At 39.2% G+C, this 25,955-nt stretch overlaps 2 protein-coding genes across 3 annotated transcripts in view; both read right to left on the bottom strand.

The window, feature by feature from the left end:
• The window catches only part of PTPRB (protein tyrosine phosphatase receptor type B), a 141,765-nt gene extending 127,383 nt beyond the window's left edge, over window positions 1-14,382 (bottom strand). Inside the window, exons 1-2 of the mRNA XM_062203225.1 lie at window positions 14,328-14,382; window positions 12,645-13,040 (exon numbers count right to left, since the gene is read on the bottom strand). Coding sequence (XP_062059209.1) covers window positions 12,645-13,040; window positions 14,328-14,382 — 451 coding nt within the window. The remainder of the gene's footprint in view (window positions 1-12,644; window positions 13,041-14,327) is intronic.
• A 1,482-nt stretch (window positions 14,383-15,864) lies between these two features.
• Window positions 15,865-25,955, bottom strand: part of PTPRR (protein tyrosine phosphatase receptor type R) — a 255,887-nt gene continuing 245,796 nt past the window's right edge. For both annotated transcript variants that reach the window (XM_062202072.1, XM_062202071.1), the window contains one exon: window positions 15,865-16,247. In XM_062202072.1, the coding sequence (XP_062058056.1) occupies window positions 16,154-16,247 (94 nt within the window). In that variant the 3' untranslated portion in view covers window positions 15,865-16,153. The remainder of the gene's footprint in view (window positions 16,248-25,955) is intronic.

Below are 25,955 nucleotides of genomic sequence, written 5' to 3'. Positions count from 1 at the left end.
TTCATTTGCCCTACCCAGTTGACCCATCCTTTATCCATCTATCAATTTTATATGAGAAAGAGACTGCTGTGGAAATTGTGCCATCAGGAAAAAGAAATCCAGCTCTGCACAGAAGATAGAATTAAAATTACTCTATATACATTTAGGGTCACTGAACTGGTTTCAGAAGGGTTCATGAATCTCCAAAAGCTTTATGCAAAATTCTGTGACTATGAGCATGTGCACTTCTCTTCTGTGGTATACTGGCATAGTTTTCACCAAATTTTCAAAGGGGATTCAACAAAATACCAGGTTGAAAATCACTGTTATGGACTCAACTTCATCATGAACATGAACAATTTCTTGGAAAGTAATAACATCTCTTTAACCACAGATCCACCTGTTTCTAATTATATGAGCCTGAAATCATTTTATAAGTGACTTGCAAGAGCAAATTGATTTAAAATTTGTGACCTGATGGGGTTAATTTATAGCTTTGTTTTGCAAGGCTGAATTTCCCATATTTAAAAAAATGGTTTATGAATTACATTCACCAAGCCAAAATTTTAAAATGTGCTCGCATTCACTTGAGGAGCTTGCTAACATGCAGATTCTGAGGCAGTAGACACCGTCAGACTCAGCATCTCTAACAAGCTCCCGGGGGATGCTGATGCTCCTGGTCTTTGGGTCCCCTTCTTCTTTGTGGAGCAAGACTCTAGAGCACAATTATATGCTATAACCCAACAAAGCTCTGCGAGTTATGGGCCAAGGTGACAGATTTAGAGGTTTCCATCAACTCCATAGATTGTGAGTTTTCTACACCTTAAACACTCATGACATCTTAATGAATTGGGTGACAATAATTTTGAATAGTTTCTGGCTTGAAGACCAGCAGAGCAGATTTTATATTTTCACCATTCCTTTATTTGTTCAATCATGCAAGTAGCTATTTATTAAGCATTTAGTGTGTGCTAGGTGGGGATTCCTTAAAAAAGCAATTAATGATAACATTTTCCCTGTTCTGATCTGCTTTGCTTTTGAGCCTTATTCCTTTTCATGTGGATTTCAACTGACTGATGTATTTTATATGATGTAAAACAGAAGGTTAAGGTACAGAATAAGGAACACGACGGAAAGGTGCTTTTATAGTTTATCAAAATATAAATATAGTAGTTCTCTTAAAAGCTAAGAACCCAGTTGCAGGGCTCAGTATTCTGGCACAGTGGATTAACCTGCTGCCTGAAATGCTGGCATTCTCTATGGCCACCAATTCAAGTGCTAGTTGCTCCCCTTCCAATCCAGCTCTCTGTAAATGTGCCTGGGAAATCAACAGAAGATGGCCCAATTCCTGGGGTCCCTGCAATTGAACAAGACACGCAGGTGGAGTTCCAGGCTCCTAGCTTTAGCCTGGTATCTTTAAAAGATAATTTTAAAAAGTCATGGCTATTAAAAATCTTTTCTTGAGATGCAGAGGTCTGTACAAAATACCTTCTAGGTAAGACTGACAGATTAAGCAAGTAAGAATATGTGATGTGATAATTTCAGATAAACAATACATTCTAGTATAATTAAGTATATTACTATATCTCAAATATGCAAAAGTGTACATTATATTGTTTGTTCGGTCTGTAAATGTAAATGGGTTTGTATATATTTTCGGGAATTCCTACTTGTACACCTATCTATTAGGTATAAGCTTTGAGAACTTTCTGGGCATCCCCTTTAGTTTCCGCTTGCTTTTGTCCTTCTAGATCTTGTGCCATGGTCACTGCCTTTGTGCTTGGGTTAGCCCCACTGGACACACATCAGGAGATTGTTTATCCTTGCAGACTTTCTACATGACAAACTCAACCATACCATTAGTGTGATTCTTTACAACAGTCTTAGTTTTGTAGTCTTGACTACAATGGACATTTGTCCATTGTAGGTATAAAAAAATGTCTGTATATGGAAATCAGCATTTTGGTCATTTTGTGCTTTAGCCAATGCTGACCCTCTGTGTTGACTGCTGCCTGTGACAATTTTAGCTCTTAGACCCTCAAAAAAATTTTAATGATGGGGTTAGGACAAAAACAAGCTTTCAGACACCTACCATGCAATTACATGTCTTAGTATGTCAGCCTTTTCCAATATGGAGCAGTTGATGAGTTCTTATCCCCAGAACTTTTAAAAAATAATTTTATTTACAAAATTAATTTGGTGAATGAAACTAGGCCTCTCAAAATTAGATAAATGACCAAAACACTCTTGAAATTTCTTCTGCAAGTAACAGAGTTCATTACAACAGCATGTAACTTTAGACTATCTTATGGAAAAAATGTTGGTTTCCTTTGACTGTCTTTAATTAACCTTCTAAACATATTTTTTAAATGCCTCAAACCAAACAAGTCCATTTTTTTTCTAGGCCACCAGCTTTTTTTCCAAAGAAATAAGTGATGGAATATCCAGGTCCAGCACCCCTTCATTTTGGCTCTATGTTTTTAACTTTTGCTATTTAAGAAGGGAGAAACAAATTTTAGCTTTAACAGTTAACTTCCAAGTTTATTGAATTTTTTAAAAAGATTGATTTATTTGAAGGGGACAGTGACCAAGCACACACATGTGTGAGAGAGGGAGACAGAGAGAGGAGAGAGGGAGGGATGGAGGGAGGGGAAGACAGAGGGAGGAAGGGAGAGAAGGAGAGAGGGAAATCTTCCATCTACTGGTTTACTCTACAAATGACTGCAAAGGCTGGGACGTTGGTCCAGGCAGAAGCTAGGAGCCTGGAGCTTCAACTAGGTCTCCCATGTGGATGGCAGGGGCACAAGCAGTTGATCCACCCTCTTCTGCTTTCCCAGTCACATTAGCAGGGAGCTGGATTGCAAGTGGAGCAGCTGAGACTCCAACTGGAGCTCCGATATGGGAATGCAACACCAGCATTGCACACAGCAGCTTACCTCATTGTACTACAATGCCAGAACCATTGCTTGAATTTTAAAGCAGCAGGTGGCAAACAACCACTTTTGGGGTTTGTTAGAACACTGTATCCTTACCCCACACCTAGAAACTATTTTGGTAGATTTGGTGTGGGACCCAGAACCTGCATTTCTAACAAGTTTTTCTCAGGTCATTCTAGTACATCTCTAAGTATGTGATTTTATTCATATACATACTATGAGACAAAGGAATTCTAATAATTTCTTACATGGATATTTTAAGATCATAAAATGAGAGGCAAGAAAATCTATCATACAAATATATAAGGTGATCAAAATCACTTTTTATTTCCTGACCCCCTTTTGAAACTAGCACTATGAAATTAACTAAAAATAGTGGATCTTTGGATGTTTTGGTATCTATGAATTCTCCTGACATTCTTTCAAAACATATATACATTTCACAGTTCATGAAAGAGCTGTGTTTTTGACAAATACAAGGAAAAGTTCTTACACAATGGAACAATATGTTAAGGCTATTTTTAAAAGTTTTATTGTACCATTGCTACTACATTGTTTCTACGTTATAACATGATTCCTCTTGGAACACAGTTCAAGGTAAAGTGGACTATTCTGCATCCAGTGTACTGGATGCACAAAGTTTTAGCACGTAAGTTGAAAACAGCTCTTTTCATGAGGCACTGTCACCTAATTTTGTATGACAGTAGACTACACAAATTTGTTATTTTTCTTTCTTTAAATGGCACAAATAACTTTTAAGCACATTGAAGACAGAATACCTTAAATAAAACTAATTTCAGAATTAGAAAAATTTAACTGCATTATTTTCTGTTCTATAGGAAGATGCCACATGTAACGTGCCATTTAAAAAAAGTCATCTGGGCCAGCACTGTGGCACAGCAGGTTAACACCCTGGCCTATAGTGCTGGCATCCCAAATGGGCACCGGTTTGAGACCTGGCTGCTCCACTTTAGATCCAGCTCTCTGTTATGGCCTGGGAAAGCAGTAGAAGATGGCCCAAGTCCTTGGGCCCCTGCACCCACATGGGAGACCCAGAAGAAGCTCCTGACTCCTGGCTTCGGATTGGCGCAGCTCCGGCTGTTGCAGCCAATTGAGGAGTGAACCATCAGATGGAAGACCTCTCTCTCTCTGCCTCTCCTCTCTCTAACTCTGACTTTCAAATAAATAAATAAATAAATAAATAAATCTTTTTTAAAAAAAAGTCATCCGGAAAAGAAACAAAGCAAGATACTTTACAGAAAAAAATCACACACACACACACACACACACAAGATAGGGCTAGAATAAAGGTAAAGTAAGAGGTTGGCAGCATTTGGGGTAATGGTTAAAATGCTGCCTGGGACATCTGCATCCCATATCAGAGTGCTTGGCTTCAAGTTCTGGCTTTGTTCCTGCCTCCAGCTTTCTGTTAATGGATACCCACGGAGTGCGTAGGTGATGGCTCAACGAGTCAGGTCCTGTCACCCATGTTTGAGACCTGGATTGATATTCTGTCTCCTGACTTCAGCCTGGCATAACCTCAGCCCTGGCCATGGTGGAAAATTGGGGGCACAGCCCAATAGATAGGATCTCTCTCTGTCTCAAAAAACAATAATGACAAAAGATAAAGTGAAGGGTGGGAATTATAATTAAACAATTATTTGAAATGGTAGAAAGATTAACATTTTGGAAAATGTAGTAATAAAGAGTAAATAAACAGTAAATTACTTTAAAAAGACAAGTTCAGAAATAAAGTAATATGATTGAGTAGAAACTGATATCAACACATAGCATAGCAAAACATCAAGTCATAGCATTGTAAAAATTTGGATTACAAAATGAAAGATTACACAAAAAAACACTTTTAATAGCAATTACTATTCATTTACTTTACTACCAATTACATTATAAATATTATCAGGTTTTACACTAGTAGCCTATGTTTTCTTTTGGGAAAAAGGCTGAGATGATGGAGTCAAAGGAAAACTAAGAATGACTTAGTTGCTCAGAGATGTCAGGGTCAGCCAGGAGCACACTGAGCATGCTCAGCAGGAGGGAGTGGGGAGAGCAAGTGAATAACTCAGCACGCCCAGGACTGACCTGTTCATTAGAGATGGTGCCCACGGTGTTAAGGACCCGAGAAATTTTTAGAGCTCACAAAATTTAATTTCTCTGAGAAGGGAAGAAATAAACCTTTGGGGTCAAAGAAAATTCATTGAATTTTTCACACATCAGGAAAAATGGCATTTCTAGGATCCATGAAAAAGTCTATTAAATTATCTTAGTTTTTTTTTTTTTTTTTTAATGAAGGATGGTGCCCATAGAGACAAAACAATCTAGGGGCCATAGAATATGTAGCCCTCTGCCTGCCCTAGCAATTTCACTGATACATCACAGACTGGGAATTGTTACGGGACTCTGGGTGCTTTATCAGCCATTTTAAAAGATTATATAAATCATATATCAATAATCACTGCTCATATTACTTTCAGTGAGTATATGAAAAATGGTCCTGTAAAAGGTCTGTGTTATTATAATGAATCAAGGAGAAAAAAAAATCCCTAAAGTGGCAGACAGTGTGGTCAAGGTAGGGTCTGTAGATAAAAAAGCCATTTTCTGTTTTGTCCCTTCCTTTCCTCCAAACTCTCTTCACAAGCACTTCTGCCAGCCACGGAAGCATCTAACTTCTAGAACTTTTTCTCCCCATAATGTATGTGATTGTGTATCTTTTACAATGTTTCTGCATTTTATTCCCTCACCCAAATGACTACAATTATGCAATTCCTTTAATCAGTATTTATATCTAAACTGCAAACAATATGGTTTTCTCTGACAGCAAAGTCTTGTAGTAGCTTCATCAGCTCAGCTGTACCAAGGACCCTTGATAATTTGCCTACCCTCAGAGAAATACGGGATTTGAATGCATGAGTCTATAGTAGGTGCTGAATCAATGATAGTTGGTTGCTGCATCTTATATTCAATGTTACTTACTATACATATGAAATTTCTTTTTATTTGGGAGGTAGAGTTACAGACAGTGAGAGGGAGAGACAGAGAGAAAGGTCTTCCTTCCGTTGGTTCACTCTCCAGATGGCTGCAACAGCCGGAGCTGCGCCAATCCAGAGCCAGGTGCTTTTTCCCTGTCTCCCTCGTGGGTGCAGGGGTCCAAGGACTTGGGCCAGCTTCTACTGCTTTCCCAGGCATCTGCAGAGAGCTGGATTGGAAGAGGAGCAGCTGGGATTATAACCCAGAGCCTATATGGGATACCGGCACCATAGGCGGAGGATTAACCTACTGTGCCACAGCGCTGGCCCCATTTTTTTTTTTATTATTATTTAAAGATTTATTTATTTGAAAGAGTTACACAGAGAGGAGAGGCAGAGAGAGAGAGAGAGAGAGAGAGAGAGAGAGAGAGAGAGAGAGAGAGATCGAGATCCTCCATCCACTGGTTCACTCCTCAATTGGCCGCAATGGCCAGAGCTGTGCTGATCCGAAGCCAGGAGCCAGGAGCTTCCTCTGGGTCTCCCATGTGGGTGCAGGGGCCCAAGGACTTGGGCCACGTTCTGCTGCTTCTCTAGGCCATAGCAGAGAGCTGGATCAGAAGCAGAGCAGCCAGGTCTTGAACCAGCACCCATATGGGATGCTGGCACTGCAGGTGGCAGCTTTACCACTATGCCACTGCACCGGCCCCCATGTGAAACTTCTAAGCAAAAGTTCCAAGTTTAGACAATCATCTAGTTTTTTACCAATGTAAGAGGACTTGGCATCCCTTGGGAAACATTCAAACCATGGATGGAACTTTGCACTCTTTACCTTGAAATCCTAGAACTACATGGATATAGTCTATCATTCAATAGATATATGCTGGTGTTGTTGAAGCTAGTTTTAAGAAGTGAGCATTTTGAGGCTAGCAATGTGGTATAGTGGGTAAAGCTGCCACCCACAATGTTGGCATCTCATATGGACTCATGTTCACGTCTTGGCTGCTCCACTAACATTCCAGTTCTCTGCTAATGGCCTGGGAAAAAGCAGAAAGTGGCTCAAGTGTTTGGGCCCCTGCCACTCACATGGGAGATGGAAGAAGCTCCTGACCTTGGCTTCAACCTGGTCCAGCTCTGACCACTGTGGTCATCTGGGAAGTGAACTAGCAAATGGGAGATCTCTCTTTTTCTGTCTCTCCTCTTCTGTAACTGACTTTCAAATAAATAAATAAATAAATCTTTAAAAAAAGATGTGAGCATTTTAATTTTTCCTTATCAAGGATTATTTGTTTAGATCTTCTTGCAAACCAGGTATTTTCTTTGAGCAAGTTTTCTCACTTGTCATATACATATGAAGGTCAAGAGATGAGTTGTTGTTCCTATCAGGTAGATTCATAAAATTTTAATAACTGAGGTACTAACAACCTTTGCTGTTTGTGACGCCAAGATTCATCCCTACCTGAATGACACAACTGGAAGCATGGCTTGGCAGCTTTAAAAGCTATACTTGGATTGGGTAGAACCCAAAGGCAATGTGCATGATTTCAATAGTAACATGCCTTAAAGGAGTTTTGAAAGCACTGTTACTCCTCTGTTGTTCCCTATAATTATGATACTCAACACTTTCTAGAAGTTGACATGTTTATTAATTTAATCAGGATTTACTGAGCATGGGTGACTAGATTAGCATAAAAGGAGATATGGTTCTTTGTATCTGCAGTTTTACTTTCCCAGGTTCTAGTTACTCACTGTTGACTGTAAATGGAAAATTCACAATTTTTAAACTATTTGCCTTTTGGAGCAGTATGATAATATCTCACACCATCCCGCCAGGGGCAGTCAACCTTTTGTCTAATGTATTCACTATGTCTCCATCAGTCATTCAGTAGCCATCGGGATTGTCAGATCCACCATCATGGTACTGCAGTACTTGTGATCAAGTAACCATTATTTTGCTTATTAATGACCCTAAAGCACAAGAATAGTGATGCTGGCAATTTGAACATGACAAAGAAAAGCTGTAAAGTGCTTTCCCATCAGCTAAAAGTCAGAAGTATACTAAGATGTTTTGAGAGTGAGAGAGTGAGAGAGTGAGAGAGAGAGAGAGAGAGTATGCGAGTGAGTACATTAGTGTAACTTTTATTACAGTATAGTCATAATTGTTCTATTTTGGTTTTGGTTATTTTTGTTGATATCTTCTTGTGTTAATTTATAAATTACATGGTTTCATATGTATATATGTATAGGATTGGGTATTAAGTGTGGTTTCAGGCTTCCATGGGGGAGTTTCGGAGTAGATAAAAGGGAAATAAAGTATAAAGCCTCTTAAGGTATGATCCCTATTCTCAATAGGCTTATAGCATAGCAATATATTTTTCTATTGTTCCCCAGTATTTCTTATACTAAACAAAATACCTGCTTATAGGGAAATGACCTTTTTCAATATAATGTCTAGTAAACTTTCCTTGAATGTGTTAAAGTTCAAGTATACCCCAAAATGTAAGCCTTTATAGATTTCCTTTAACTTACAGGGTTAAGCTATGCATGAAGCCTTTCACTTTTGAGTGCTATATTTTCAGAGTTTGTAAATCAGAGATTTGGGCCTCAGAGTGAATTTTTGTACTCTTTATAAAATGCTCTTTAAAAAAGGTAAAATAAGAGAGCATATAAAAATTCAATGATCTTAGATAGTTTTCATTTTATTATTGTTGAATGCCTGTGTGAATTTGTAGAATGAATGCTTCTAGATATTTGGATATTTGACTTCTGAATGAAAAAATATATAAGTTTACTTCAAAAAGCTCTTGGGAAGATGCAGTTAAAAGATGTTTATTTTAGTTCATAAAAAATTGAAATACATGCATAGTTTCTTGAACCACAGCATTTTCCATGAACTTTTTGAAGATTTCTCACATGAAACAAATAGTGGTTCAATTTTCAGCCAGAAATGTTGAATATTATACTGAATATAATGCTTTTCTTATCACTATTATGATTCAGAAGACAGCTGTAAGACTACCATTTTAAAAAATTTGACTAAAAATACCTTTTTTTTTTTTAAGAGTCTATCTGCAAGGGAGAGAATACACTGTGTAGCACTGTGTGCTACAATTCTCAGTTCCATCTTTAGTTTGGATCCACACAATCCACATATTCTACACTATTAAACTCTAATTTGTTCCATTAAATTCTATTCTATTCTATTGGTCTCACTAAATGGTTGTTTATAAGGAGTTTTAAAGAAATATAAGCTGAAAGAAAAAAAATTTAAGGACATTCTTGTCCTTGGTATAGGTTCTCATCTCAAAAGACTTCACAGTAATTTTTAAATTGACTTCTATTCTACTTTGAAGTTTTCTCAATTCAACCTGTAATATAGGTACCCTGAGTTATGGACATGAAGAAAACATTTAGATTAGTGAAAATGAAGATGGCTAAATTAGTGGGCACTCAAATGATTGTTTAAAAAATGATTGTCTAAAAAAAGTATGCAATTTAGGGGCCAGCACTGTGGCGTAGTCAGTTAAGCTGCCACCTGTAGTGCTGGCATCCCATATGGGCACTGGTTCGAGTCCTGGCTGCTCCATTTTTGATCCAGCTCTGCTAATGCACCTGGGAAAGCAGCAGAAATTAGCCCAAGTCCTTGGATCCCTGCACTCATGTGGGAGACCCAAATGAGGTTCCTGGCTCCTGGCTTCAGTCTGGCTCAGCCTTAGCCATTGTGGCCATTTGGGGAATGAATCAGAAGATGGGAGACTTTTTATTTATTATTTGACAGGTAGAGTTATAGACAGTGAGAGAGAGTGAGAGTGAGAGAGAGAGAGAGAGAGAGAGAGAAAGGTCTTCCTTCCGTTGGTTCACTCCCCAAATGGCCGCTACAGCCAGCGCTGTGCCAGTCCAAAGCTAGGAGCCAGGTGCTTGGGCCATCCTCCACTGCCCTCCCGGGCCACAGCAGAGAGCTGGACTGGAAGAAGAGCAACCGGGACTAGAACCGGTGTCCATATGGGATGCCGGTGCCGCAGGTGGAGGATTAACCAAGTGAGCCACGGCGCTGGCCCCAGATGGGAAACTTCTCATTCTCTGCCTCTGTGTACTCTACCTTTCAAAAAAAAAAAAAAATGCAATTCATATATATCCTTAAAAAATTTTTAAAGAACAGATGCTTAATGTGACATATTGGCAAGGATATCCACTGGAGAGAGAAGTGCTCTTAAAATTTATACTATATGGTAATTACTTACTTGCTTATCTAACTTCCTTGTTACCCTAAGGAATAAGACATAATTAGTGATTTCAAACATGGCTGCACATTAGAGTCCCCTAGGAAGGATTTTAGAAACACAGCGCCTGATTTAATTGGTCTACAGCATGAATCCTAGGCATTTGGATTACTTAAAAGCTATCATGTGAGTCTAATATGCAGCCCTGTCATAGAATCACTGGTATAGCGTACTTCTGTAACTAGTATGAACTCTGCCACAAAGTGGGTGTTATATAAATATTACTTGGGTACTTGAATGAAATTATAAATAGTTCCTTTGTGAAACAAATATGAAACATGATTCAGAGTTTTACCTTTGTAGGTATGCCCTTACTGGAGACTGTGTTAAAAAATTAACATCTTATTGATGAACAGCATGCATGTTTGTGCTGCTTTAGGTTATAGTATTTAGTTATCAATCAATCAATCATTTACAACTGGGCTTTTGGAATTGTTGCGAACATATCTTGCATTTCAATTTTTATGGTAGCTTTTTTTTTTTTTTTGCAAATCAGTGAGTTTTCATGCTATGAGTGTACATACATCATTCTTAATCTTTAACCAATGATGAGTTTAAGATGGAGTATAAAATGTGTTTATTATAATCATGTTAAGATAAAAGTATGTATCAAACTTGTTTAGATACAAGATTTTTTTGCCACAAAGTTTGCAAATGTTAACTCTTCTTGCTTTTTTCTAGAAATTATTTTTTTGCAACGTACAATATCAGGTGTGTTCTGGATATAACATGTCCAGTACTTAATTGCAAATGGTCTACTTTATGCACTTTACTTTTGAATGAAGTCATCATTGGGCATATTTTTGTTCGATGGTCAAAGGAAATAGTTTTCCCATGAATTTCTGTCGTGACTAGCCCTCTAGTGAATTGATATCCACTTTTTTAAAGTTTCCAATTAAATAAAGTTTAACTGGCACTTGAAGATGAACCTCACTTTCTATACATACCAGTATAACTACATTCTCTAGTAAATTTAGATATTTAATTGACTTTTACATTTTTATCTTCTCTATCAATGATAATAGGGAATATAACCCTCAATTTCCATTATAGAGGAGCCCACTGCATTTTATTGGCATGTAATTAAATGCCTGTTTAATTTCTGAAAGACTGACAGAAAATTGTCTAAAGATTAGCACAGTGGAAAGATCTCAACCTCAAACATCTACACACAAGAAAAAGATCTAAGGTTATAGTGAACATTAAGCTGAAGATGAAATTATGGATCTAAATTATCCAGGGAACTTTAAAAAACACATCAAATAGTATGTGCAAATCTGGATTTCCTGAAACAGAATCTTAGAAGTAATTATTGAAGAAGAGATGGTGGGGAGTAATCCTGGGAATTTATGTTTTTAATAGACCCTCCCCTTGCTCCTCTAGGTGATTCTTGGGCAACTGGTATAATGGGAGCCACTGGCATAATGGCATGTACATGAGACAAAGAGTTAAGGAATAGAGTTCTCATCATAACTCTGCTACTAACTTATCTGCAAAAACCTTGACTAACTTCAGCCCTTTTAGTGAGGCACTTCATTTGTAGATACTCTCTCCAGTGATCTGTAGGGTCTATTTGTGATTCTGTTTATCTATCACAACTTTCTAAAGCAAATCTTCAAAGAGTAAACTTGCAATAAAATGATTAACTGAAAGATCAAACTGCATGTATATTCCAGAGACAAAAATTCCTAGTTTAGCACTGAAACGTGTGCTGTTTGTGCATCAACATATTAGTGTTTCTACATGTTCATCATTTGAATCCATTAAAGCCAACTAAGAATCTGTTGCTGGTCAACAAGTTAGAAAAACCTGTGGGTGCTCATTGACTTTTACCATTTCCAAAGTATGTTAACTTCAAATGAAATCTGCCCTCAAACATCAATACAAGAGGTTTTCAAAAGTACAATTTATGGTCTTCCTGGAAAAAGCACTGTTTTGATGTTTTAAAATGAAAGAGTTCATGGAGAATGTGTATCATGAATAAATTATACATGGATTTCAAGATTTTGTCACCAATTTAAACATATCTTTTAATTTCATTGTCCACAAACTTTAACTATCCTTGTATCTGTGATTATGTATTCCCTACCATCAGAGAATAGAAGTGCCAAACAATTTCCTGATTATTGACTTTTGTCATTACATATGTCTGTGCTGTGTATATGCTTGGACATAGACTCTCACATCTAGGAGTACTTAATCATAGTGTCTGACATAAAGAGAAGATCAAGAAATATTGGTTGGATTAACAAAAGCATCAAGACAAGAGAGGAAGAGTAGGTGATAGAGTAAAGTTTGGTTTGTTTTCATGAGAGTCCCATCATTGGGCACCACGCAATCCACTTCCATTAGCTTAGGAGTCTTCCATAGGAAATATGTTAGGGCATGTGGACCATCCATGAATGTGTACAAATAAGATATTTAGCAGAAGGACTTTTCAGAATGGGTTCTGGAAGGAAATAGCTCACCTTTTTTCAAGCAGAGGCTTCCATTGACCAATTTCCCCTCTGTGTTGACATCTATTTTCATCCAACTATGGAGATATTTCTTGCCCTTCTTGACCACTACCCTGGGACCTTGTTTCTTGAGAAAGAAAGAAGCGTTTTCCATCTCAAGGTACCCTTCCTGCTCGTAGCAGGTCCAGCGGGGCGCCTGGGAGCAGAGGGTGACGGTGGCTGTTCTAGAGGGGCCACCAGAGGCACTGGAGATGCCCAGGCACTGCGCAGATCTGACGTGAAGGAGCTTCCCATCCTCAGTCCACCGCCACTGCTGGTTCTGGCTGGTCCCATTGCACGAGCCCACGGCCACTTTCTGATTTACGAAAAGGCACTGTTGTTTCTGCACATGGACAATCTGAAACCCCTCTGAAAGATGAAAAGCTCATCAAATACTGTATAGTAAATTCTAAGATCCACTGAAAAACAAAAACCCTATCCACAAGTCATCTAACTGAAAATCCTAGGTTCACTTAGATTTTGCCACTGCTGTCATTCCAATTGAATATTCCCAGAGAGTAACACACATGACTGAAAATCCAAAAGCTGACAATATAAAATGCCAAAATGTCACACTTTAACTCTCCCTTCCCTTTTTAATTTTTTAACCTTTCTTATGGTTTAAGGAAGCAAGCATACCTCCCTTGAAAAAATGAAAGGAAGCTTGGAAAAAGAAACAAAACCATCCAAAGAATATGGCTTTCCTTTGGAAAAGCAAAGACAGTCAAAGAATACTGTGTGATTTTTCTATTTTAACCCAATTAGTTAAATATGCTCAATTACAAAAAGCTGAATTCCCCCTCTAACCATTTGATTCTCTCCATATCACCTTCTTCCCTATTGCAAAAACAAACAAAATCCAATCCTTAAATTCACATCACAATAACTATTTGTATATGAAGTGCACAGTCTGAACTTTGTTTAAATTGGAGATATTTATTACCAAGAACCTCCTCATTATTCCAAGCACACCATTCTATCCAACAAACAACCAATGAAAATGTTGGTTATCACAAACTAAGTTTCTCATTGTTCTGGAGAGAAGCATTTGTTTTGTGACAGTGTCTACAACTTTTCCCTCAAACACTAACAAAGTCTTTAAAAATCAGCATGTCATGATGTAAGCAAACCAACTGTTAAATATCAGCATTAAAAAATGAGATATGCAGTCTCAGAAACCATTTTCAATGAGCTTTTACTTAAATTGCCCAACTTTTCCATAGAAATATCCAGTCCTCCCAAATAAAACACCACAATTCCTTGCCCCCTTTAATCATATTTCTTACATTTTCTTTAAGACAAAAGAAAACAAAACTATAACTTGACTGGGAAAAAAGCATGCAGCATGTTACAGGCTGTTAACAAAAATCACAAAACGTTCTCCTCAGAGTTCTTTCTGCTACAATGGTGCCATTTCAGGGGCTGCCCAGGGCACTTTGGAGGGACACAAGCAGAACATTTATTTTCTTCAGGAGAGAAATCTAAACAATCTGGGCATCGCTGGCCCCCTGGATTCCCCCATCTCGTCGTCTTTGGCGAAACTGTCATGGAGAGCTGGTTCCATGTCTGCCTTTTTCTAGACACTTTTCTAAGGCCAGGGACTCCTCCACCAGACCTGGGAGAAATACCTCAGGAAACTGAGGCAGAGCCACTCACCCAAGTTCCCGAAGATCAAGCAGCTAAGAATCGCCATGTAAAATTCGGCCTCCATTTTCCACTTAACAACGGTTCATGCTTCGCTTGGGGGAAAAAAAAATTCTCCCAGATAAGAGAAGCAAAGGCTAGGAAGGAAATGTGCCTTCATGGTGGGGGAAAAGTCAGTGACGAGCACTTCCTCCAATTGAATTGTTTGGGAAGTTTTACACCAGTGTCCTTTTGTCTGTTTCCTTAGAAAGAAGGGATTAGCAACGAAGCTCTCTCTTGCTCTCTCTCTTTTAAAACGCAGATCTAACCTCCAGGAGCAGAATCAACCTCATACAATCTTCACCTGCCTGTCTGCTTGGCAGGTGACTACTCCTTAACCTCGACAGGGGAAAATGGAGTTGCAACCTGGGTAACTGGATGGTCTTAAACATCTCTCCAGGTGATGCAACTCTGCTGAAAGAACACAAACCATGTAGTTTATGAGGGTCTATGACAAGTGATAGAGACAGAAACATGTACTCTTTGTGTAATGATATGCTGGGAGTCTGTCAAGGAAAACCACATAATGATGGCACTTGGAGATCAATGTCTCCCAAGTGATGACAATATTACATTTTGAGGAGATGGGGCGATGCAGAGACCAAAATTAAACCCATCGCATTCTCTACTTTAGGCTTCCCCAAACCAATGATGGCTTCTCTCCAAATAAGGGAGGAAAAAAAAAAGAATACGCTTTAGTCCATATTTAGTATTAAGAGTAGTTTATTGGCAGTATGAAAGAAAGTCAACATTGTTGCAATAAAAATTCAAACTTGAGCAGAACATCTAGTGTTTGCTGAGTGTAGTTGTTTGAACTTTGTATCTGGAGGATTAAAACCTTTCAGAAACTTAAGGACATACATGGCAGTGTCCTTATGAAGAACTTCTGGAAATGGGATGGATTACATCATTCCCAAAGGCACCTGCCTTTGACTGGGAGAGAGTCCAGGTAGAGAGCATATTCAAAAACCTCTTCTTAGTAAAAGAGAGACAAGTATTTAAAATTATTGATACTTCATAGTTGCTACAAATTTGTTTTTCTCTTTAAAGTAAAATGACTCATGATGTAGAAATACATTGGATCGAGTTCTGGAGCAGGAGCTACCTCTATGCTCATTAATAGATAGTAAATACATATATATCCATGACAATCATTGTGCTCTGTAGTTGACAGGAGGTACTGTAAATGCACATGTAGTAGGTAATAATATCAAGACATATTTCCATATAAAATAGTTACTGCTTCTGATTTCTTTTTTTTTTCAAAAACAAAACTTACTTTTTAAAAATCCATTATGAATCACTTGCAACTTCAGCAGCAAGATTCTGGTAACTGAGAAAGGTAATAGCACTTAAAACAGGAACAGTTTAACAGTTTAGCTGACAGTCCATTCACAAGACAGATTTTGCAAACATTAAAGCATCTAAACACACAATAATAATTAATAATAATTTCTTCAGCAGCTCTTCCAGTCATCACCTGATGACATGGATCACTGGATATTACATACATACATTCTGTGTGGCAGATAGTCAATACAGACAAAACAAGATCTGCCTTAGGCTGTGTGAGAAATAGCTCGTACCTCCATCAGCATAGGACCTTCAGAAAAACTTGAGGGATGCTTACAGATACATTCCCATACCCAAAGGGCTGGCAATCTTGAACATGTTGCCAAGTCTTCCATAACCCAGAGCTCTGGCTTCAGAGCTCAGCTTCCCTGACACTGCAGGAAACTCCTTTCAGTAATTTGATTAATCACCCCGGGAGATTGGTGGTCTGTTAAGTCTTCAGTGACTCACTGGACAGTTTCTGCCGAAAGTCTGCTCTCGTACAGGCACAGAGCATGGTGCACAAATTCATACTGCTCACTGGTTTGGACCATTCCACCCCTGCAAGGAAGAGATAATAAAAATAAGCCTGTTTTGCTAGAATCTCAAGTAACAGAGATTGTATTCAAGCCAGGATGTTATTTCAAAGACACACAGAAAAGCTGATCTAAAGATTCTTTTGTCCTCCCTCTTACCTGTAACCAAATGTCTCAATTAGTGAACTTAATACATATAAAACATTACTATGTTAATAAATACAAAGGGTTTAACACCATGCCTGATACACATTAGGCACTTGATGAATTGTACCTGGGTACCATTACTGGGGAAGTGATAATAGCCTAATGGTTAAAACTTGGGGTTTGTAACCAGCCAGGCTGAGTTTAAATATCTGCTTTGCCAATTCTCAGCTGTGTGATCTTGCGAACATTCCTGAAGAACCTCTGTGACTCTGTTTCCTCTTTTGGCAAAGCAGGAAAAGAACAGGAACAGTGACTACTTCGTAAGGTTGTTGTGAGGCTTAAAGGAACTCAATGTAACTGGAGTTAATATTACTGCTTAGGTGCCTTGTCATGCAACTTATGCTTATACATTTGTAACAAAGTTGATTGAAGTAGGTTATCCAAACAAAACTGTGCTGTAATATGTGGCTTTCTACAAGTATAAAGAAAGTCCATCCTGAAATGGCCTATTTCAGTACTATGGAAACAGAGGCCTTTGGGTGTGATGGGTATCCAAACACAATAGTGGGTGGGTCTTTAAATCTGCTGGAAAAAAGGGAACTGGTTCCTGCTTTTTTCCTTTTCTTTTGCACATTATCACTCCTGGCTGAACAGCATCCTCTTTGTCATTGGCCTAGAAGGCAGTTGCTATCATGAGAAAAAAAAATGATACTTTCTTATTATGTTTTCATATATACAATACTTGGGTCACCTTTTGCTCCTTTGTTATTACGGTTCTTCAGCTTGGCCAGGTTATCAGACATTATTGTACCTAATTTGTCCTGCTCACTGAATAACAACCTCACTATTATAGTAGTAACAACCTGAAGTCCAGAGAAGTCTCCATAACTGTAATGACAGGACTGATTCTATGTCTTAGTTTAATTCTGTTTTAGCCAGCTTTTTCCTAGTGGCTGCTAGTACTATTCAAAATAATTTTCAGGTCACTTAAGCACTTCAACTTTAAAACAAGATAGATTGCTTCAGCGTAACATGATTTGAAGTCAATGGTAATAACTAAGATGGGGCTTATGCCTATGTTTACTTGTCAACCTCCATAAATATTCAAGCAGTAAGACTTCACCCTTCTAAACCAAATAGTGATTTTTCAGGCAGGTTCCACATGATGCCAAAATAATGTATTTGGCAAGAAAGAAAGAGATAAATTCATAGTTTTTGGTGACAGCAATTTCTTGGAAAGGATATTTCATGGGTCTTTTTCCTAACAACTGAATGCTTTTTTGTAGTGAAGACAACTTTCTGGCCATCATGTGCCCTGGTAAGAAGCTGAGAACAAAAACGACCAGATGAGGATATAGTTACTGTTCCTCTTCTTAGGTGTCTGACGGTGACATCTGGGCACACTTAAAGACACAGCAGGTGTGCAGAAGATGCTCACCTGGACAGCCGGTTACAGTAAATATCAGGGCAGCTCCTCAGAGCTTGGGGGTGCCTGCCTTCCTCTGGCGTTTCCTCAGCTCTGGGAATCATTATTACTCATTTGAGCTGTAGACTGTGTGGAACCTTAAATGGGCTCCATCTCTTGGGCTCTGGCCCGTGAACTTTCTCTCACCATTTATTTCACTTTGAGGCAAGATTTTTCCCTTTATGCTCTGGTCAGCACTGGCATTTGCATGTCCAGTTGGTGAATGAATGGAGACACAGTCTGGGTTTGGGGTTTTAATAACTGTATGACCCTAAGTGGGTCAGCAGTGTATTTTATTATGACATTCTGTGAATTCAGTGAAATTAGTTCAGCTGGTAAAGTTAGGAGACATGAGGAAGCATTTGTACTAGTTGTAGGCTAGCAAAGTTCTTGAGGGTCTGAAGGCTTCAGGAAGCGATCTGAAAAGTTCTGTTACTTTACACTCGATTTGGAAAATAGAAGGGAAAGAACTGGCCCCAGGGGGATCCTCAGAGATCCTTCTTTCCATTCGCTGTTGAAATACAGCTTTGCCAGAGGAAGCAGTCCCTGTGAAGGAGGGGCTGCTAGCTTCTGATGGAACGCTCATGGCGCAAGGTACCCTGGGAGGCAGCCTTTCTCAAGGCTTGCAGAAAAATTGTTGATGACATCAGAATGAGTTTGGCCCTCTCGAACTTTCATCCTGATGGTTCAGTTGAAATAAACCAAAAAAGTCTTCAGGCTCCCCTTGTAGTCACACAATAGCCTCTCAAGGCTGGAAAACAACCATCAAAGTCTCATAACCTTTTCTTCTCTAGACTAAACATCCTGTGCTCACTCAATATTTCTGAACAGTCTGGTTTCCCTGTTACTCTCTGATCTAGTCTTCTTCTATAGGCTCTTTTGTCAAGCCTGACCTTCTTAGAGTGTTGCGTCTCCTCTGCTGAGATCTGATCAGTGGGTTTATTTTCTCCCTTGAGCTGCGTATTGCAGACCATTGAGTTCACCTGTGCAGGTGCCTCAGGTGGCAAGGTCCCACAGTGCCTCCATGGTGCCTGGTACTCACCAAGAAATTTAGGATTTCGAATGCAGGTGTAAGCTAATTAAAGCGTCAGCAGGATATTTTTGAGTGCGAAAAGTAGAGCTTTCTCCATTTTTGAAACTAAGTGCAGAGCTATTCTGTTCATTTCAACTTGTTAGTTTCTTGTATATTAAATTTCTACCACTCAATATGTTAATCTTCTACTTCTCACTCCCAGCATTATGTCTTCCAGACATTTAACAAGGATGTCTTACAGCTTATGTAAGTCATTTATAAAATAATAGAAAAAGATAGGGAGAAGGTAGGGTCTTTATTATAACTAATTTGATATCACATCATAAATTGTCTAATCTAAAGTTATTTCCAACTAGGTGGAAATATTTTAAGGGTATTTATTGTGTTTACGGTCTTCTTATATTTACAACAGTGAAAAGCACTTACCAGTCCTAGGTCGAGAAGGTTACCTGTTAAGTAGGTTACCTAGGCCACACTATTTTCATGTTGTATTAAAACAGAAAAATTTAGGGCAAAGGGAAAACAAAGGGTATCCAGAATGCATTTGTTAGAGGCTGGTTCAAATTCAGGAACTCATCACAATCACTTTTAAAAATATTTAATAAATGTTCCATTATGTATATTGGTAGACATAATATTCTGTTGATCTTTGTAAGAACTTAAAATGCAGGATGACCCTTCAGCTTTTACTCTGAGACAAATTTAGTCTTTTAATAGGCTGGCAAAACTCAAAAATACTCAAGAAACTAGTGCCTGCCTACAAACTACATTCATGGAATAAGGTGGACAAGGCAAATTAACTATGGCGCTCCCGAAGAGTTCTATAGTAATGTATTCTCCAAGGAGCTGGTCCCAAGGCAATGCTTAGGTCAAACAGGGCTCCATGGATTTGCTGAAATCTGGCTCTACATTATTCATGTAAAGTTCCTAATCCAAGCTGATTCTGGCAGGTAGGAAGCAGAGAGGCTCTTTTCATTACTTTAAAAGGCATCATCCAACTCCCATTTAAAGAGCAGAGAGTAAAATAATCCTTGGTCTCCAATAGACTACAGTTTAAACTCAACCAACTTTTAAAATTTTAAAGATTTCCATGGCAATCAAGATGACATTTTAATTGAGTTAGGTCTATGGGTCCAAAAATGGCTGAACCATAGTCAGTCAGCCAGAATGCCTTAAATTACCACCATTGTTTGAAGTTAAATCATAGTTCCTGCTTGGAGAATTCTCTTAAGGTACAAATCTGTTTTTCTAGGTGATACATAACACATTGGGTTACAATACCAACCATTGACAGGAGCTGAATTGATCAAAAAAGGGTTAGATCAAATACAAACAGCAAGAGAACCTGTTAGCTGTGAGAGTGGTTGTGGGTTTAGAAAGAGTCAGAATGCCATGGCATCAAATTCACTATGAACAGGTTCACAAACTGTGCCCGGTGTTTCTGATGATGTGAGAACACCACAGATGGTTGTCAAGACAAAACTTGTTTCCACCACTTACCAGCCACTTTACCTTATTATACAATCTGTACAATGCTCAATTTTTCTCATCTGAAAAATAATGAGATGCAAATAATACTAACCTCTTAGCATATTGTGAGAAATGAATGGGACATTTTGCTTAAAGTATTTAGCATATAGCCAAGCACAAATCAATACTGTAAATGTTAGCTACTATTGTTTCTCTTTGACACTCGTCAAACAGGACTGGTTAGAAGGCTCTCCAGTGAGGTCTTAAAGTTCTTGGAGAACTAACAGCAAACTTTGCAGGGGATTGCCCAGGTTAGGCAAGCCTAGGTGGAAAGGTACAAATCTGGCTCTAAATGTTGACCACTCTAGAAGGTAGCTAGAGCTAGAGCGGAGACAAGCTGATGCAGTGGAAACCCATGGGCTTGGGGTTAGACAGAATCAGGTTTGAATTCTTGCCTTTCAACCTAGCTATAGGCTCTTAGACAAGTCACCTAATCCTTCCCAACCTGGTTGTCCTCACTTTAAAATGACATCATTGACAAACATCACTGGTTGTGAGGATTGAGTAAATCAGAGCATATCCATGACTAGCTGCAGGCTCTTCAGAGCTTCCCCAGGAGCCCAGCGACCACAGTGGTACCTGAGGGCCCTTGGCATGGCAGGGGAGCTGGCTGAGCTCTTGAGATCAGCTCCTAATCCCAGCTCCTAATCCCAGCTTTCATCAGAGCAGTTATGCTTTTTTATTGGTTTTCTGTGTTGGTGCTCTGTGGAAGATTTTGTCTGCAAAGTTTTCCATTGTGCACAAAAATGTTTGAAAACCACTGGCCTGGCGAACAGTTGTTTACCTAATAAGGCTTGAAGTTTTACAGGATTCCAAGGAAATAATCCATTAAATACTTATCATGAAAGCTATCTTTTAGTGAACATTGAATAAATGCTGCATATTCTTTTTCTAAGTACTCAGTTGCCACTATAGCTAGGCTGATCACATTCTGGTTAGCCTGGGACTGTCGTGGTTCACTCTTCTTGTTCTGGTGTGATTATTAATTGAGCCACTTTTCATTCCCAGCAGTGCCTAGGTTTGGATGATAAATTACTTTTTTACCCTAATTATGCCCCATCCTATGCTGTGGAAGAAAGTCATTCCGTTTATTAAAAGAGTGGTTGTGGCCACAACGTAGGAACACCGTGTTTGGGCAGGCCATGGAGGATTCAGACATACTACCCCAGAGATGTCAGGTCTCTCACATCACAAGAACCCTGCCAAACACAAAAACCAATGCCATCTCAGTCTTCATGCGGGGAAGCACGTAGCTGTGTCAGCTGGGAGTAAACTCAGAAGGGGAAAAAAAATGTATTTTTTTCCCTTTGCTACTAGGAGAATGTGTTTAAAAAAAAATCCTCCAGATGCCCAGGACAGAGATTTGGTTTTGAACATGTTAAAACTGTGACCTTTTGTGACTATTAACTCACACATGCAGAGAGCAGCACTCTTTCCTGCGGCACCGCCCAGCCCGTATCCGGTCTAATCAGTAGACAGAAGAAATTCTGCAGTGGTGACTCACTTCTGGGCTAACAATGGAACTTACGCGCCTTTGCTTTTTATTATTCTCAAATCTGGAATGCTTTTGGTAAAGTTTGGTACAGTAAATTTAGAACAAAAGGTGTGGATGTTAATGTGCCTCATGGGTAAAGCTTCAATAGCTTGGGCATGAGTCAAGTGAGGCTAACGGCTGCTGTTCTCAGTTGGGTCCGGCAGTCAGTTGTGTCTGAGTCTCTCTGGTGGAGATTTTCCCAGGTCTTCATACAGATGTCATATTAAGGAGGGAGAGTTTAAACATACATTGGACTGATTCTGAATAAGTATTTTGAACACAGACAACCTTCTTCTCCAAAGTAGGTGCAAGGCAAAAAATTCAGCATAGACCAAATGACAATCCAATGACAGCTCTAGTATATCAGTATATCATGAGTTTCACTCCCCCTCCCCTTGATGATTACCCATTTTTTCCTGAACACCCAGGTTAACACTCAATTAATTCCATGCTGGGGAGAAGTAAAAGGTTGCCGTGGCAACTACTTGGAAGATTCAATAGGCACAATCTATTGTACAAGAGGACTTTGAGTTAAGATCTCAGGAAGAGTCATGCCAAGTAAATCCATACCAATGCCTAGGGTTTTGCCTCTAAGTAATCTTAAAATACATAAACCAAAATCTCGAATGCTTGATCTTCAAATGAGATATTTGAAGTTCAGTAGTTATGGGGATCTTTGTGATTATCTGGAAATGCAGATATGGAAAACAATAACATAACAGTTGCATGCATCCAATAGTGGATACTTTATCTCTGAAATTATTTCAAGTAGGTTTGGCACACAGAGGATATCTTGAGGACACATATTACCCTAGAAAATGGATGGCATATTATAGACCCCTCCTCCAAGATTGCTATAGTTAAGAAAAGAAGAAAATAAAAACATCAAGCTAAAGTGACCAATAAAAACCTTTAAACAACGACATCATGCACACTGATACCATTTTTCTATCCTGTCTGGGAAGTCACAAGTGAGGCCTCTGGATGCCCATCCAAAAAAAAACCTTCAAGATAAGTACGCATAAAGACAATTACAGATTCTACTTCTCTCAAACCACAGGATTAGACGTATTGTTTCCTGTTTCTGATAGAGGGATAAGAAAAAGGGAAAGAACAGAAAAAAATCCTCGGAACCAGATATTCGGTGTGCCTTACTTCCCAAATTCTGTTTTCAGATTCTTCCATTGTCCAGGGATGCCAATGGGAGTAGAACAAATACATGAGAAAGCAGTTGCCTGAGGGCCACCCTGCAACGGAACATGTTGCTTTCCTCCCTGCAAAGATGTCTTGTTTTAAATTAGTTTTTAGGCAACATGTTATATTTGCACATTTTTATGGGGTACAGTGCAGTATTTCAACAAATGTATACAGTATAAACTGACCAAATCAGGTAATTAGCATAATTAGATTTCCATTTTCTTCTGTTTTGTTTAATGCTCTTCTCTTCACATGTAGTACATTATGTGAGCTATCGTTGGCCCTCTCTGCTGTGGACACGGGAACTTGTTCCTTCTGCCTGTGTGCTGGTATCTGTTATCTGAATTCCTCCTATTCCTCTTCCCCCACCTCCCAGCCTTTTCTAATCACTATTCCAAGATGTCTTCTGATGATCACATACAGCTGCTTAGTCACCCTCCTATAACATCTATGAGGCATTTTCTGAGATTCCTGTTTCATTTTCTAACTATAGATTATTATATATATATATATATATTTTTTTTTTTGGACAGGCAGAGTGTATAGTGAGAGAGAGAGAGACAGAGAGAAAGGTCTTCCTTTTTGCCGTTGGTTCACCCTCCAATGGCCGCTGCGGCCGGCGCACTGTGCTGATCCGAAGCCAGGAGCCAGGTGCTTCTCCTGGTCCTCCAAGCGGGTGCAGGGCCCAAGGACTTGGGCCATCCTCCACTGCCTTCCCAGGCCATAGCAGAGAGCTGGCCTGGAAGAGGGGCAACCAGGACAGAATCCGGCGCCCCAACCGGGACTAGAACCCGGTGTGCCGGCGCCGTAAGGCAGAGGATTAGCCTGTTAAGCCACAGCGCCGGCCTATTATAATTTTTTAAAGGATAGTCCATCTCTGATGGTCAGTGTGTAAATGATCTTTTGTTGCCATCTCACACTGGACAACCTTGGCATACACAACCCTACTGAATCTCTTGTAGCGGGGGCTACATACAGTGAAACCTGGTTGATTTAGCTTAACAGCAATTGGAATTCTCAACTAAGCAGTATAGTCACAATTTAGTGATGCTTGAGATTACAAGCGTTATGTAAGAGGCAGAAGGACTTTTTTTTTTTTTTTTTTGACAGGCAGAGTGGACAGTGAGAGAGAAAGATAGAGAGAAAGGTCTTCCTTTTTGCCGTTGGTTCACCCTCCAATGGCCACCGCGGGCACTGGACAAGGGCAACCAGGACAGGATTGGTGCCCCGACCGGGACTACAACCCGGTGTGCCGGCGCCGCAAGGTGGAGGATTAGCCTATTGAGCCGCGGCGCCGGCCAGGACTTTTTAAGTAATGATTTTAATGTGCTTAGTTTAGTGCTAATGTTATGGGTCCCTTCTTTCACCTTATTTTCAAAAATTGCTGACCTATGATTGAGCAAAGTACCCCTTCCCATAACCATGCTGGCCAACAGAAAGTAGATTAATAATAAGAGAGATATTAATAATAAGAAATCTAAATTAAAATCATCATAGATAAATAATTCTCCCTGGTTTATATAGCTACTAGTTCAGGGTCATTGTCAAAGGCAGCCTTACAGTGTGAACTTCCTCTCTTAACCTTGTGTTTATCCCGATTAGATTCCCCACACCAGAAGACAACAACCTTTTGGGAATCAAACAATACTGGAATTTAGTCAATTTAATTTGAGAAAAATTGGATGTTTGGTTTAGAATGTTATAAAGAGTCAAAATCTGTGAGGTGTCCTTGAATATGTGATTACCCATTTTTGGCCTTGGATTCTCCAGTAAGAATGAAAATTTGTGAATATTCCTGAGTCCTGACTTTTAAAATCCATCCCTTTCCAAGGAGGTGTTTCAGCAATGTTATGACTGTCATTGCCATTCCATTGTTCTGCACAGAAACAAAGGTTCAAAGACTCAAAGAAAGCAAAGCTGAAAGGGATCTTAGCCAATGGATCACTTCCCCATCACTGAATCCTGGGACGACAAATGCATCTTACGGAAGGGGTCCTCAAAGTAACTTGGGCTCCCCACATTTTCAATAGACTAAATAAACACACATATATATCTCAGTAATTTTCAAATGTACATAGGTGTTTTTGTGAGTAGCAGAATGAAAATTAATTTATAAGGATTATGAGACTTAAAATTTAACTCTCAGGTGGAAGTCAACGAAATATTCTACCTAAAAAAAAAAAAAAAAAAAAGGGTCCTCCTACCAGAAGAGGTTGAGGATCACTGGTATGCCCCACCTCTCTTTTTATAAGTAAAGAGAGAGGCTGAGAGTGGACAAGGGGTCACACAGACACTTAGAGGTAGGGCTGGCACCAGGTTCCTTGTCTGATCTGGAGATGTCTGGCCCTCATGTTCTAGTGGCTGCCTGCTGCCCATCCCATAGCCAGGGCTCAATCTCAGCTGCCTCTCTATCCATTTCACGCTTTAATTAAAAATGAACGAAGTGGGAATGAGGGGGATGATCCTTTCAGACCCTTCTAAATAAAACATGCGTAGGTGCCTTACACTGAATTTGAACTCCTGCTTAGAAAAAGAATCAATTTTAGCTCAAAATAGGCTCAAAATATTATTTAAAGGAGAATCACGGAATCACGAATCTACAGCGAGAACTGTAACATCTATTAATAGATGCTGCCCTAAAGCCAACGTAAATAATGTCTTGCCAGAGAATGAGGAATCCACCAAATGGCTTTGTCATTGTTGTTACACTGGAAACATCCATTCAGCACAGCACACTCATCTCTAAGCTAGACCATTCAGTTTATGGCTAAAATAATTTTCAATTTGAGTACAAATTGCCTATTTTTCTCAAGTTAAATAACAATCA

The sequence above is a fragment of the Lepus europaeus genome, chromosome 10 (assembly GCF_033115175.1).
Source record: "Lepus europaeus isolate LE1 chromosome 10, mLepTim1.pri, whole genome shotgun sequence".
NCBI classification, from domain to species: Eukaryota; Metazoa; Chordata; class Mammalia; order Lagomorpha; family Leporidae; genus Lepus; species Lepus europaeus.
Note: the sequence above shows the minus strand (reverse complement) of the source record. Positions and strands in the feature narration are given on the sequence as shown.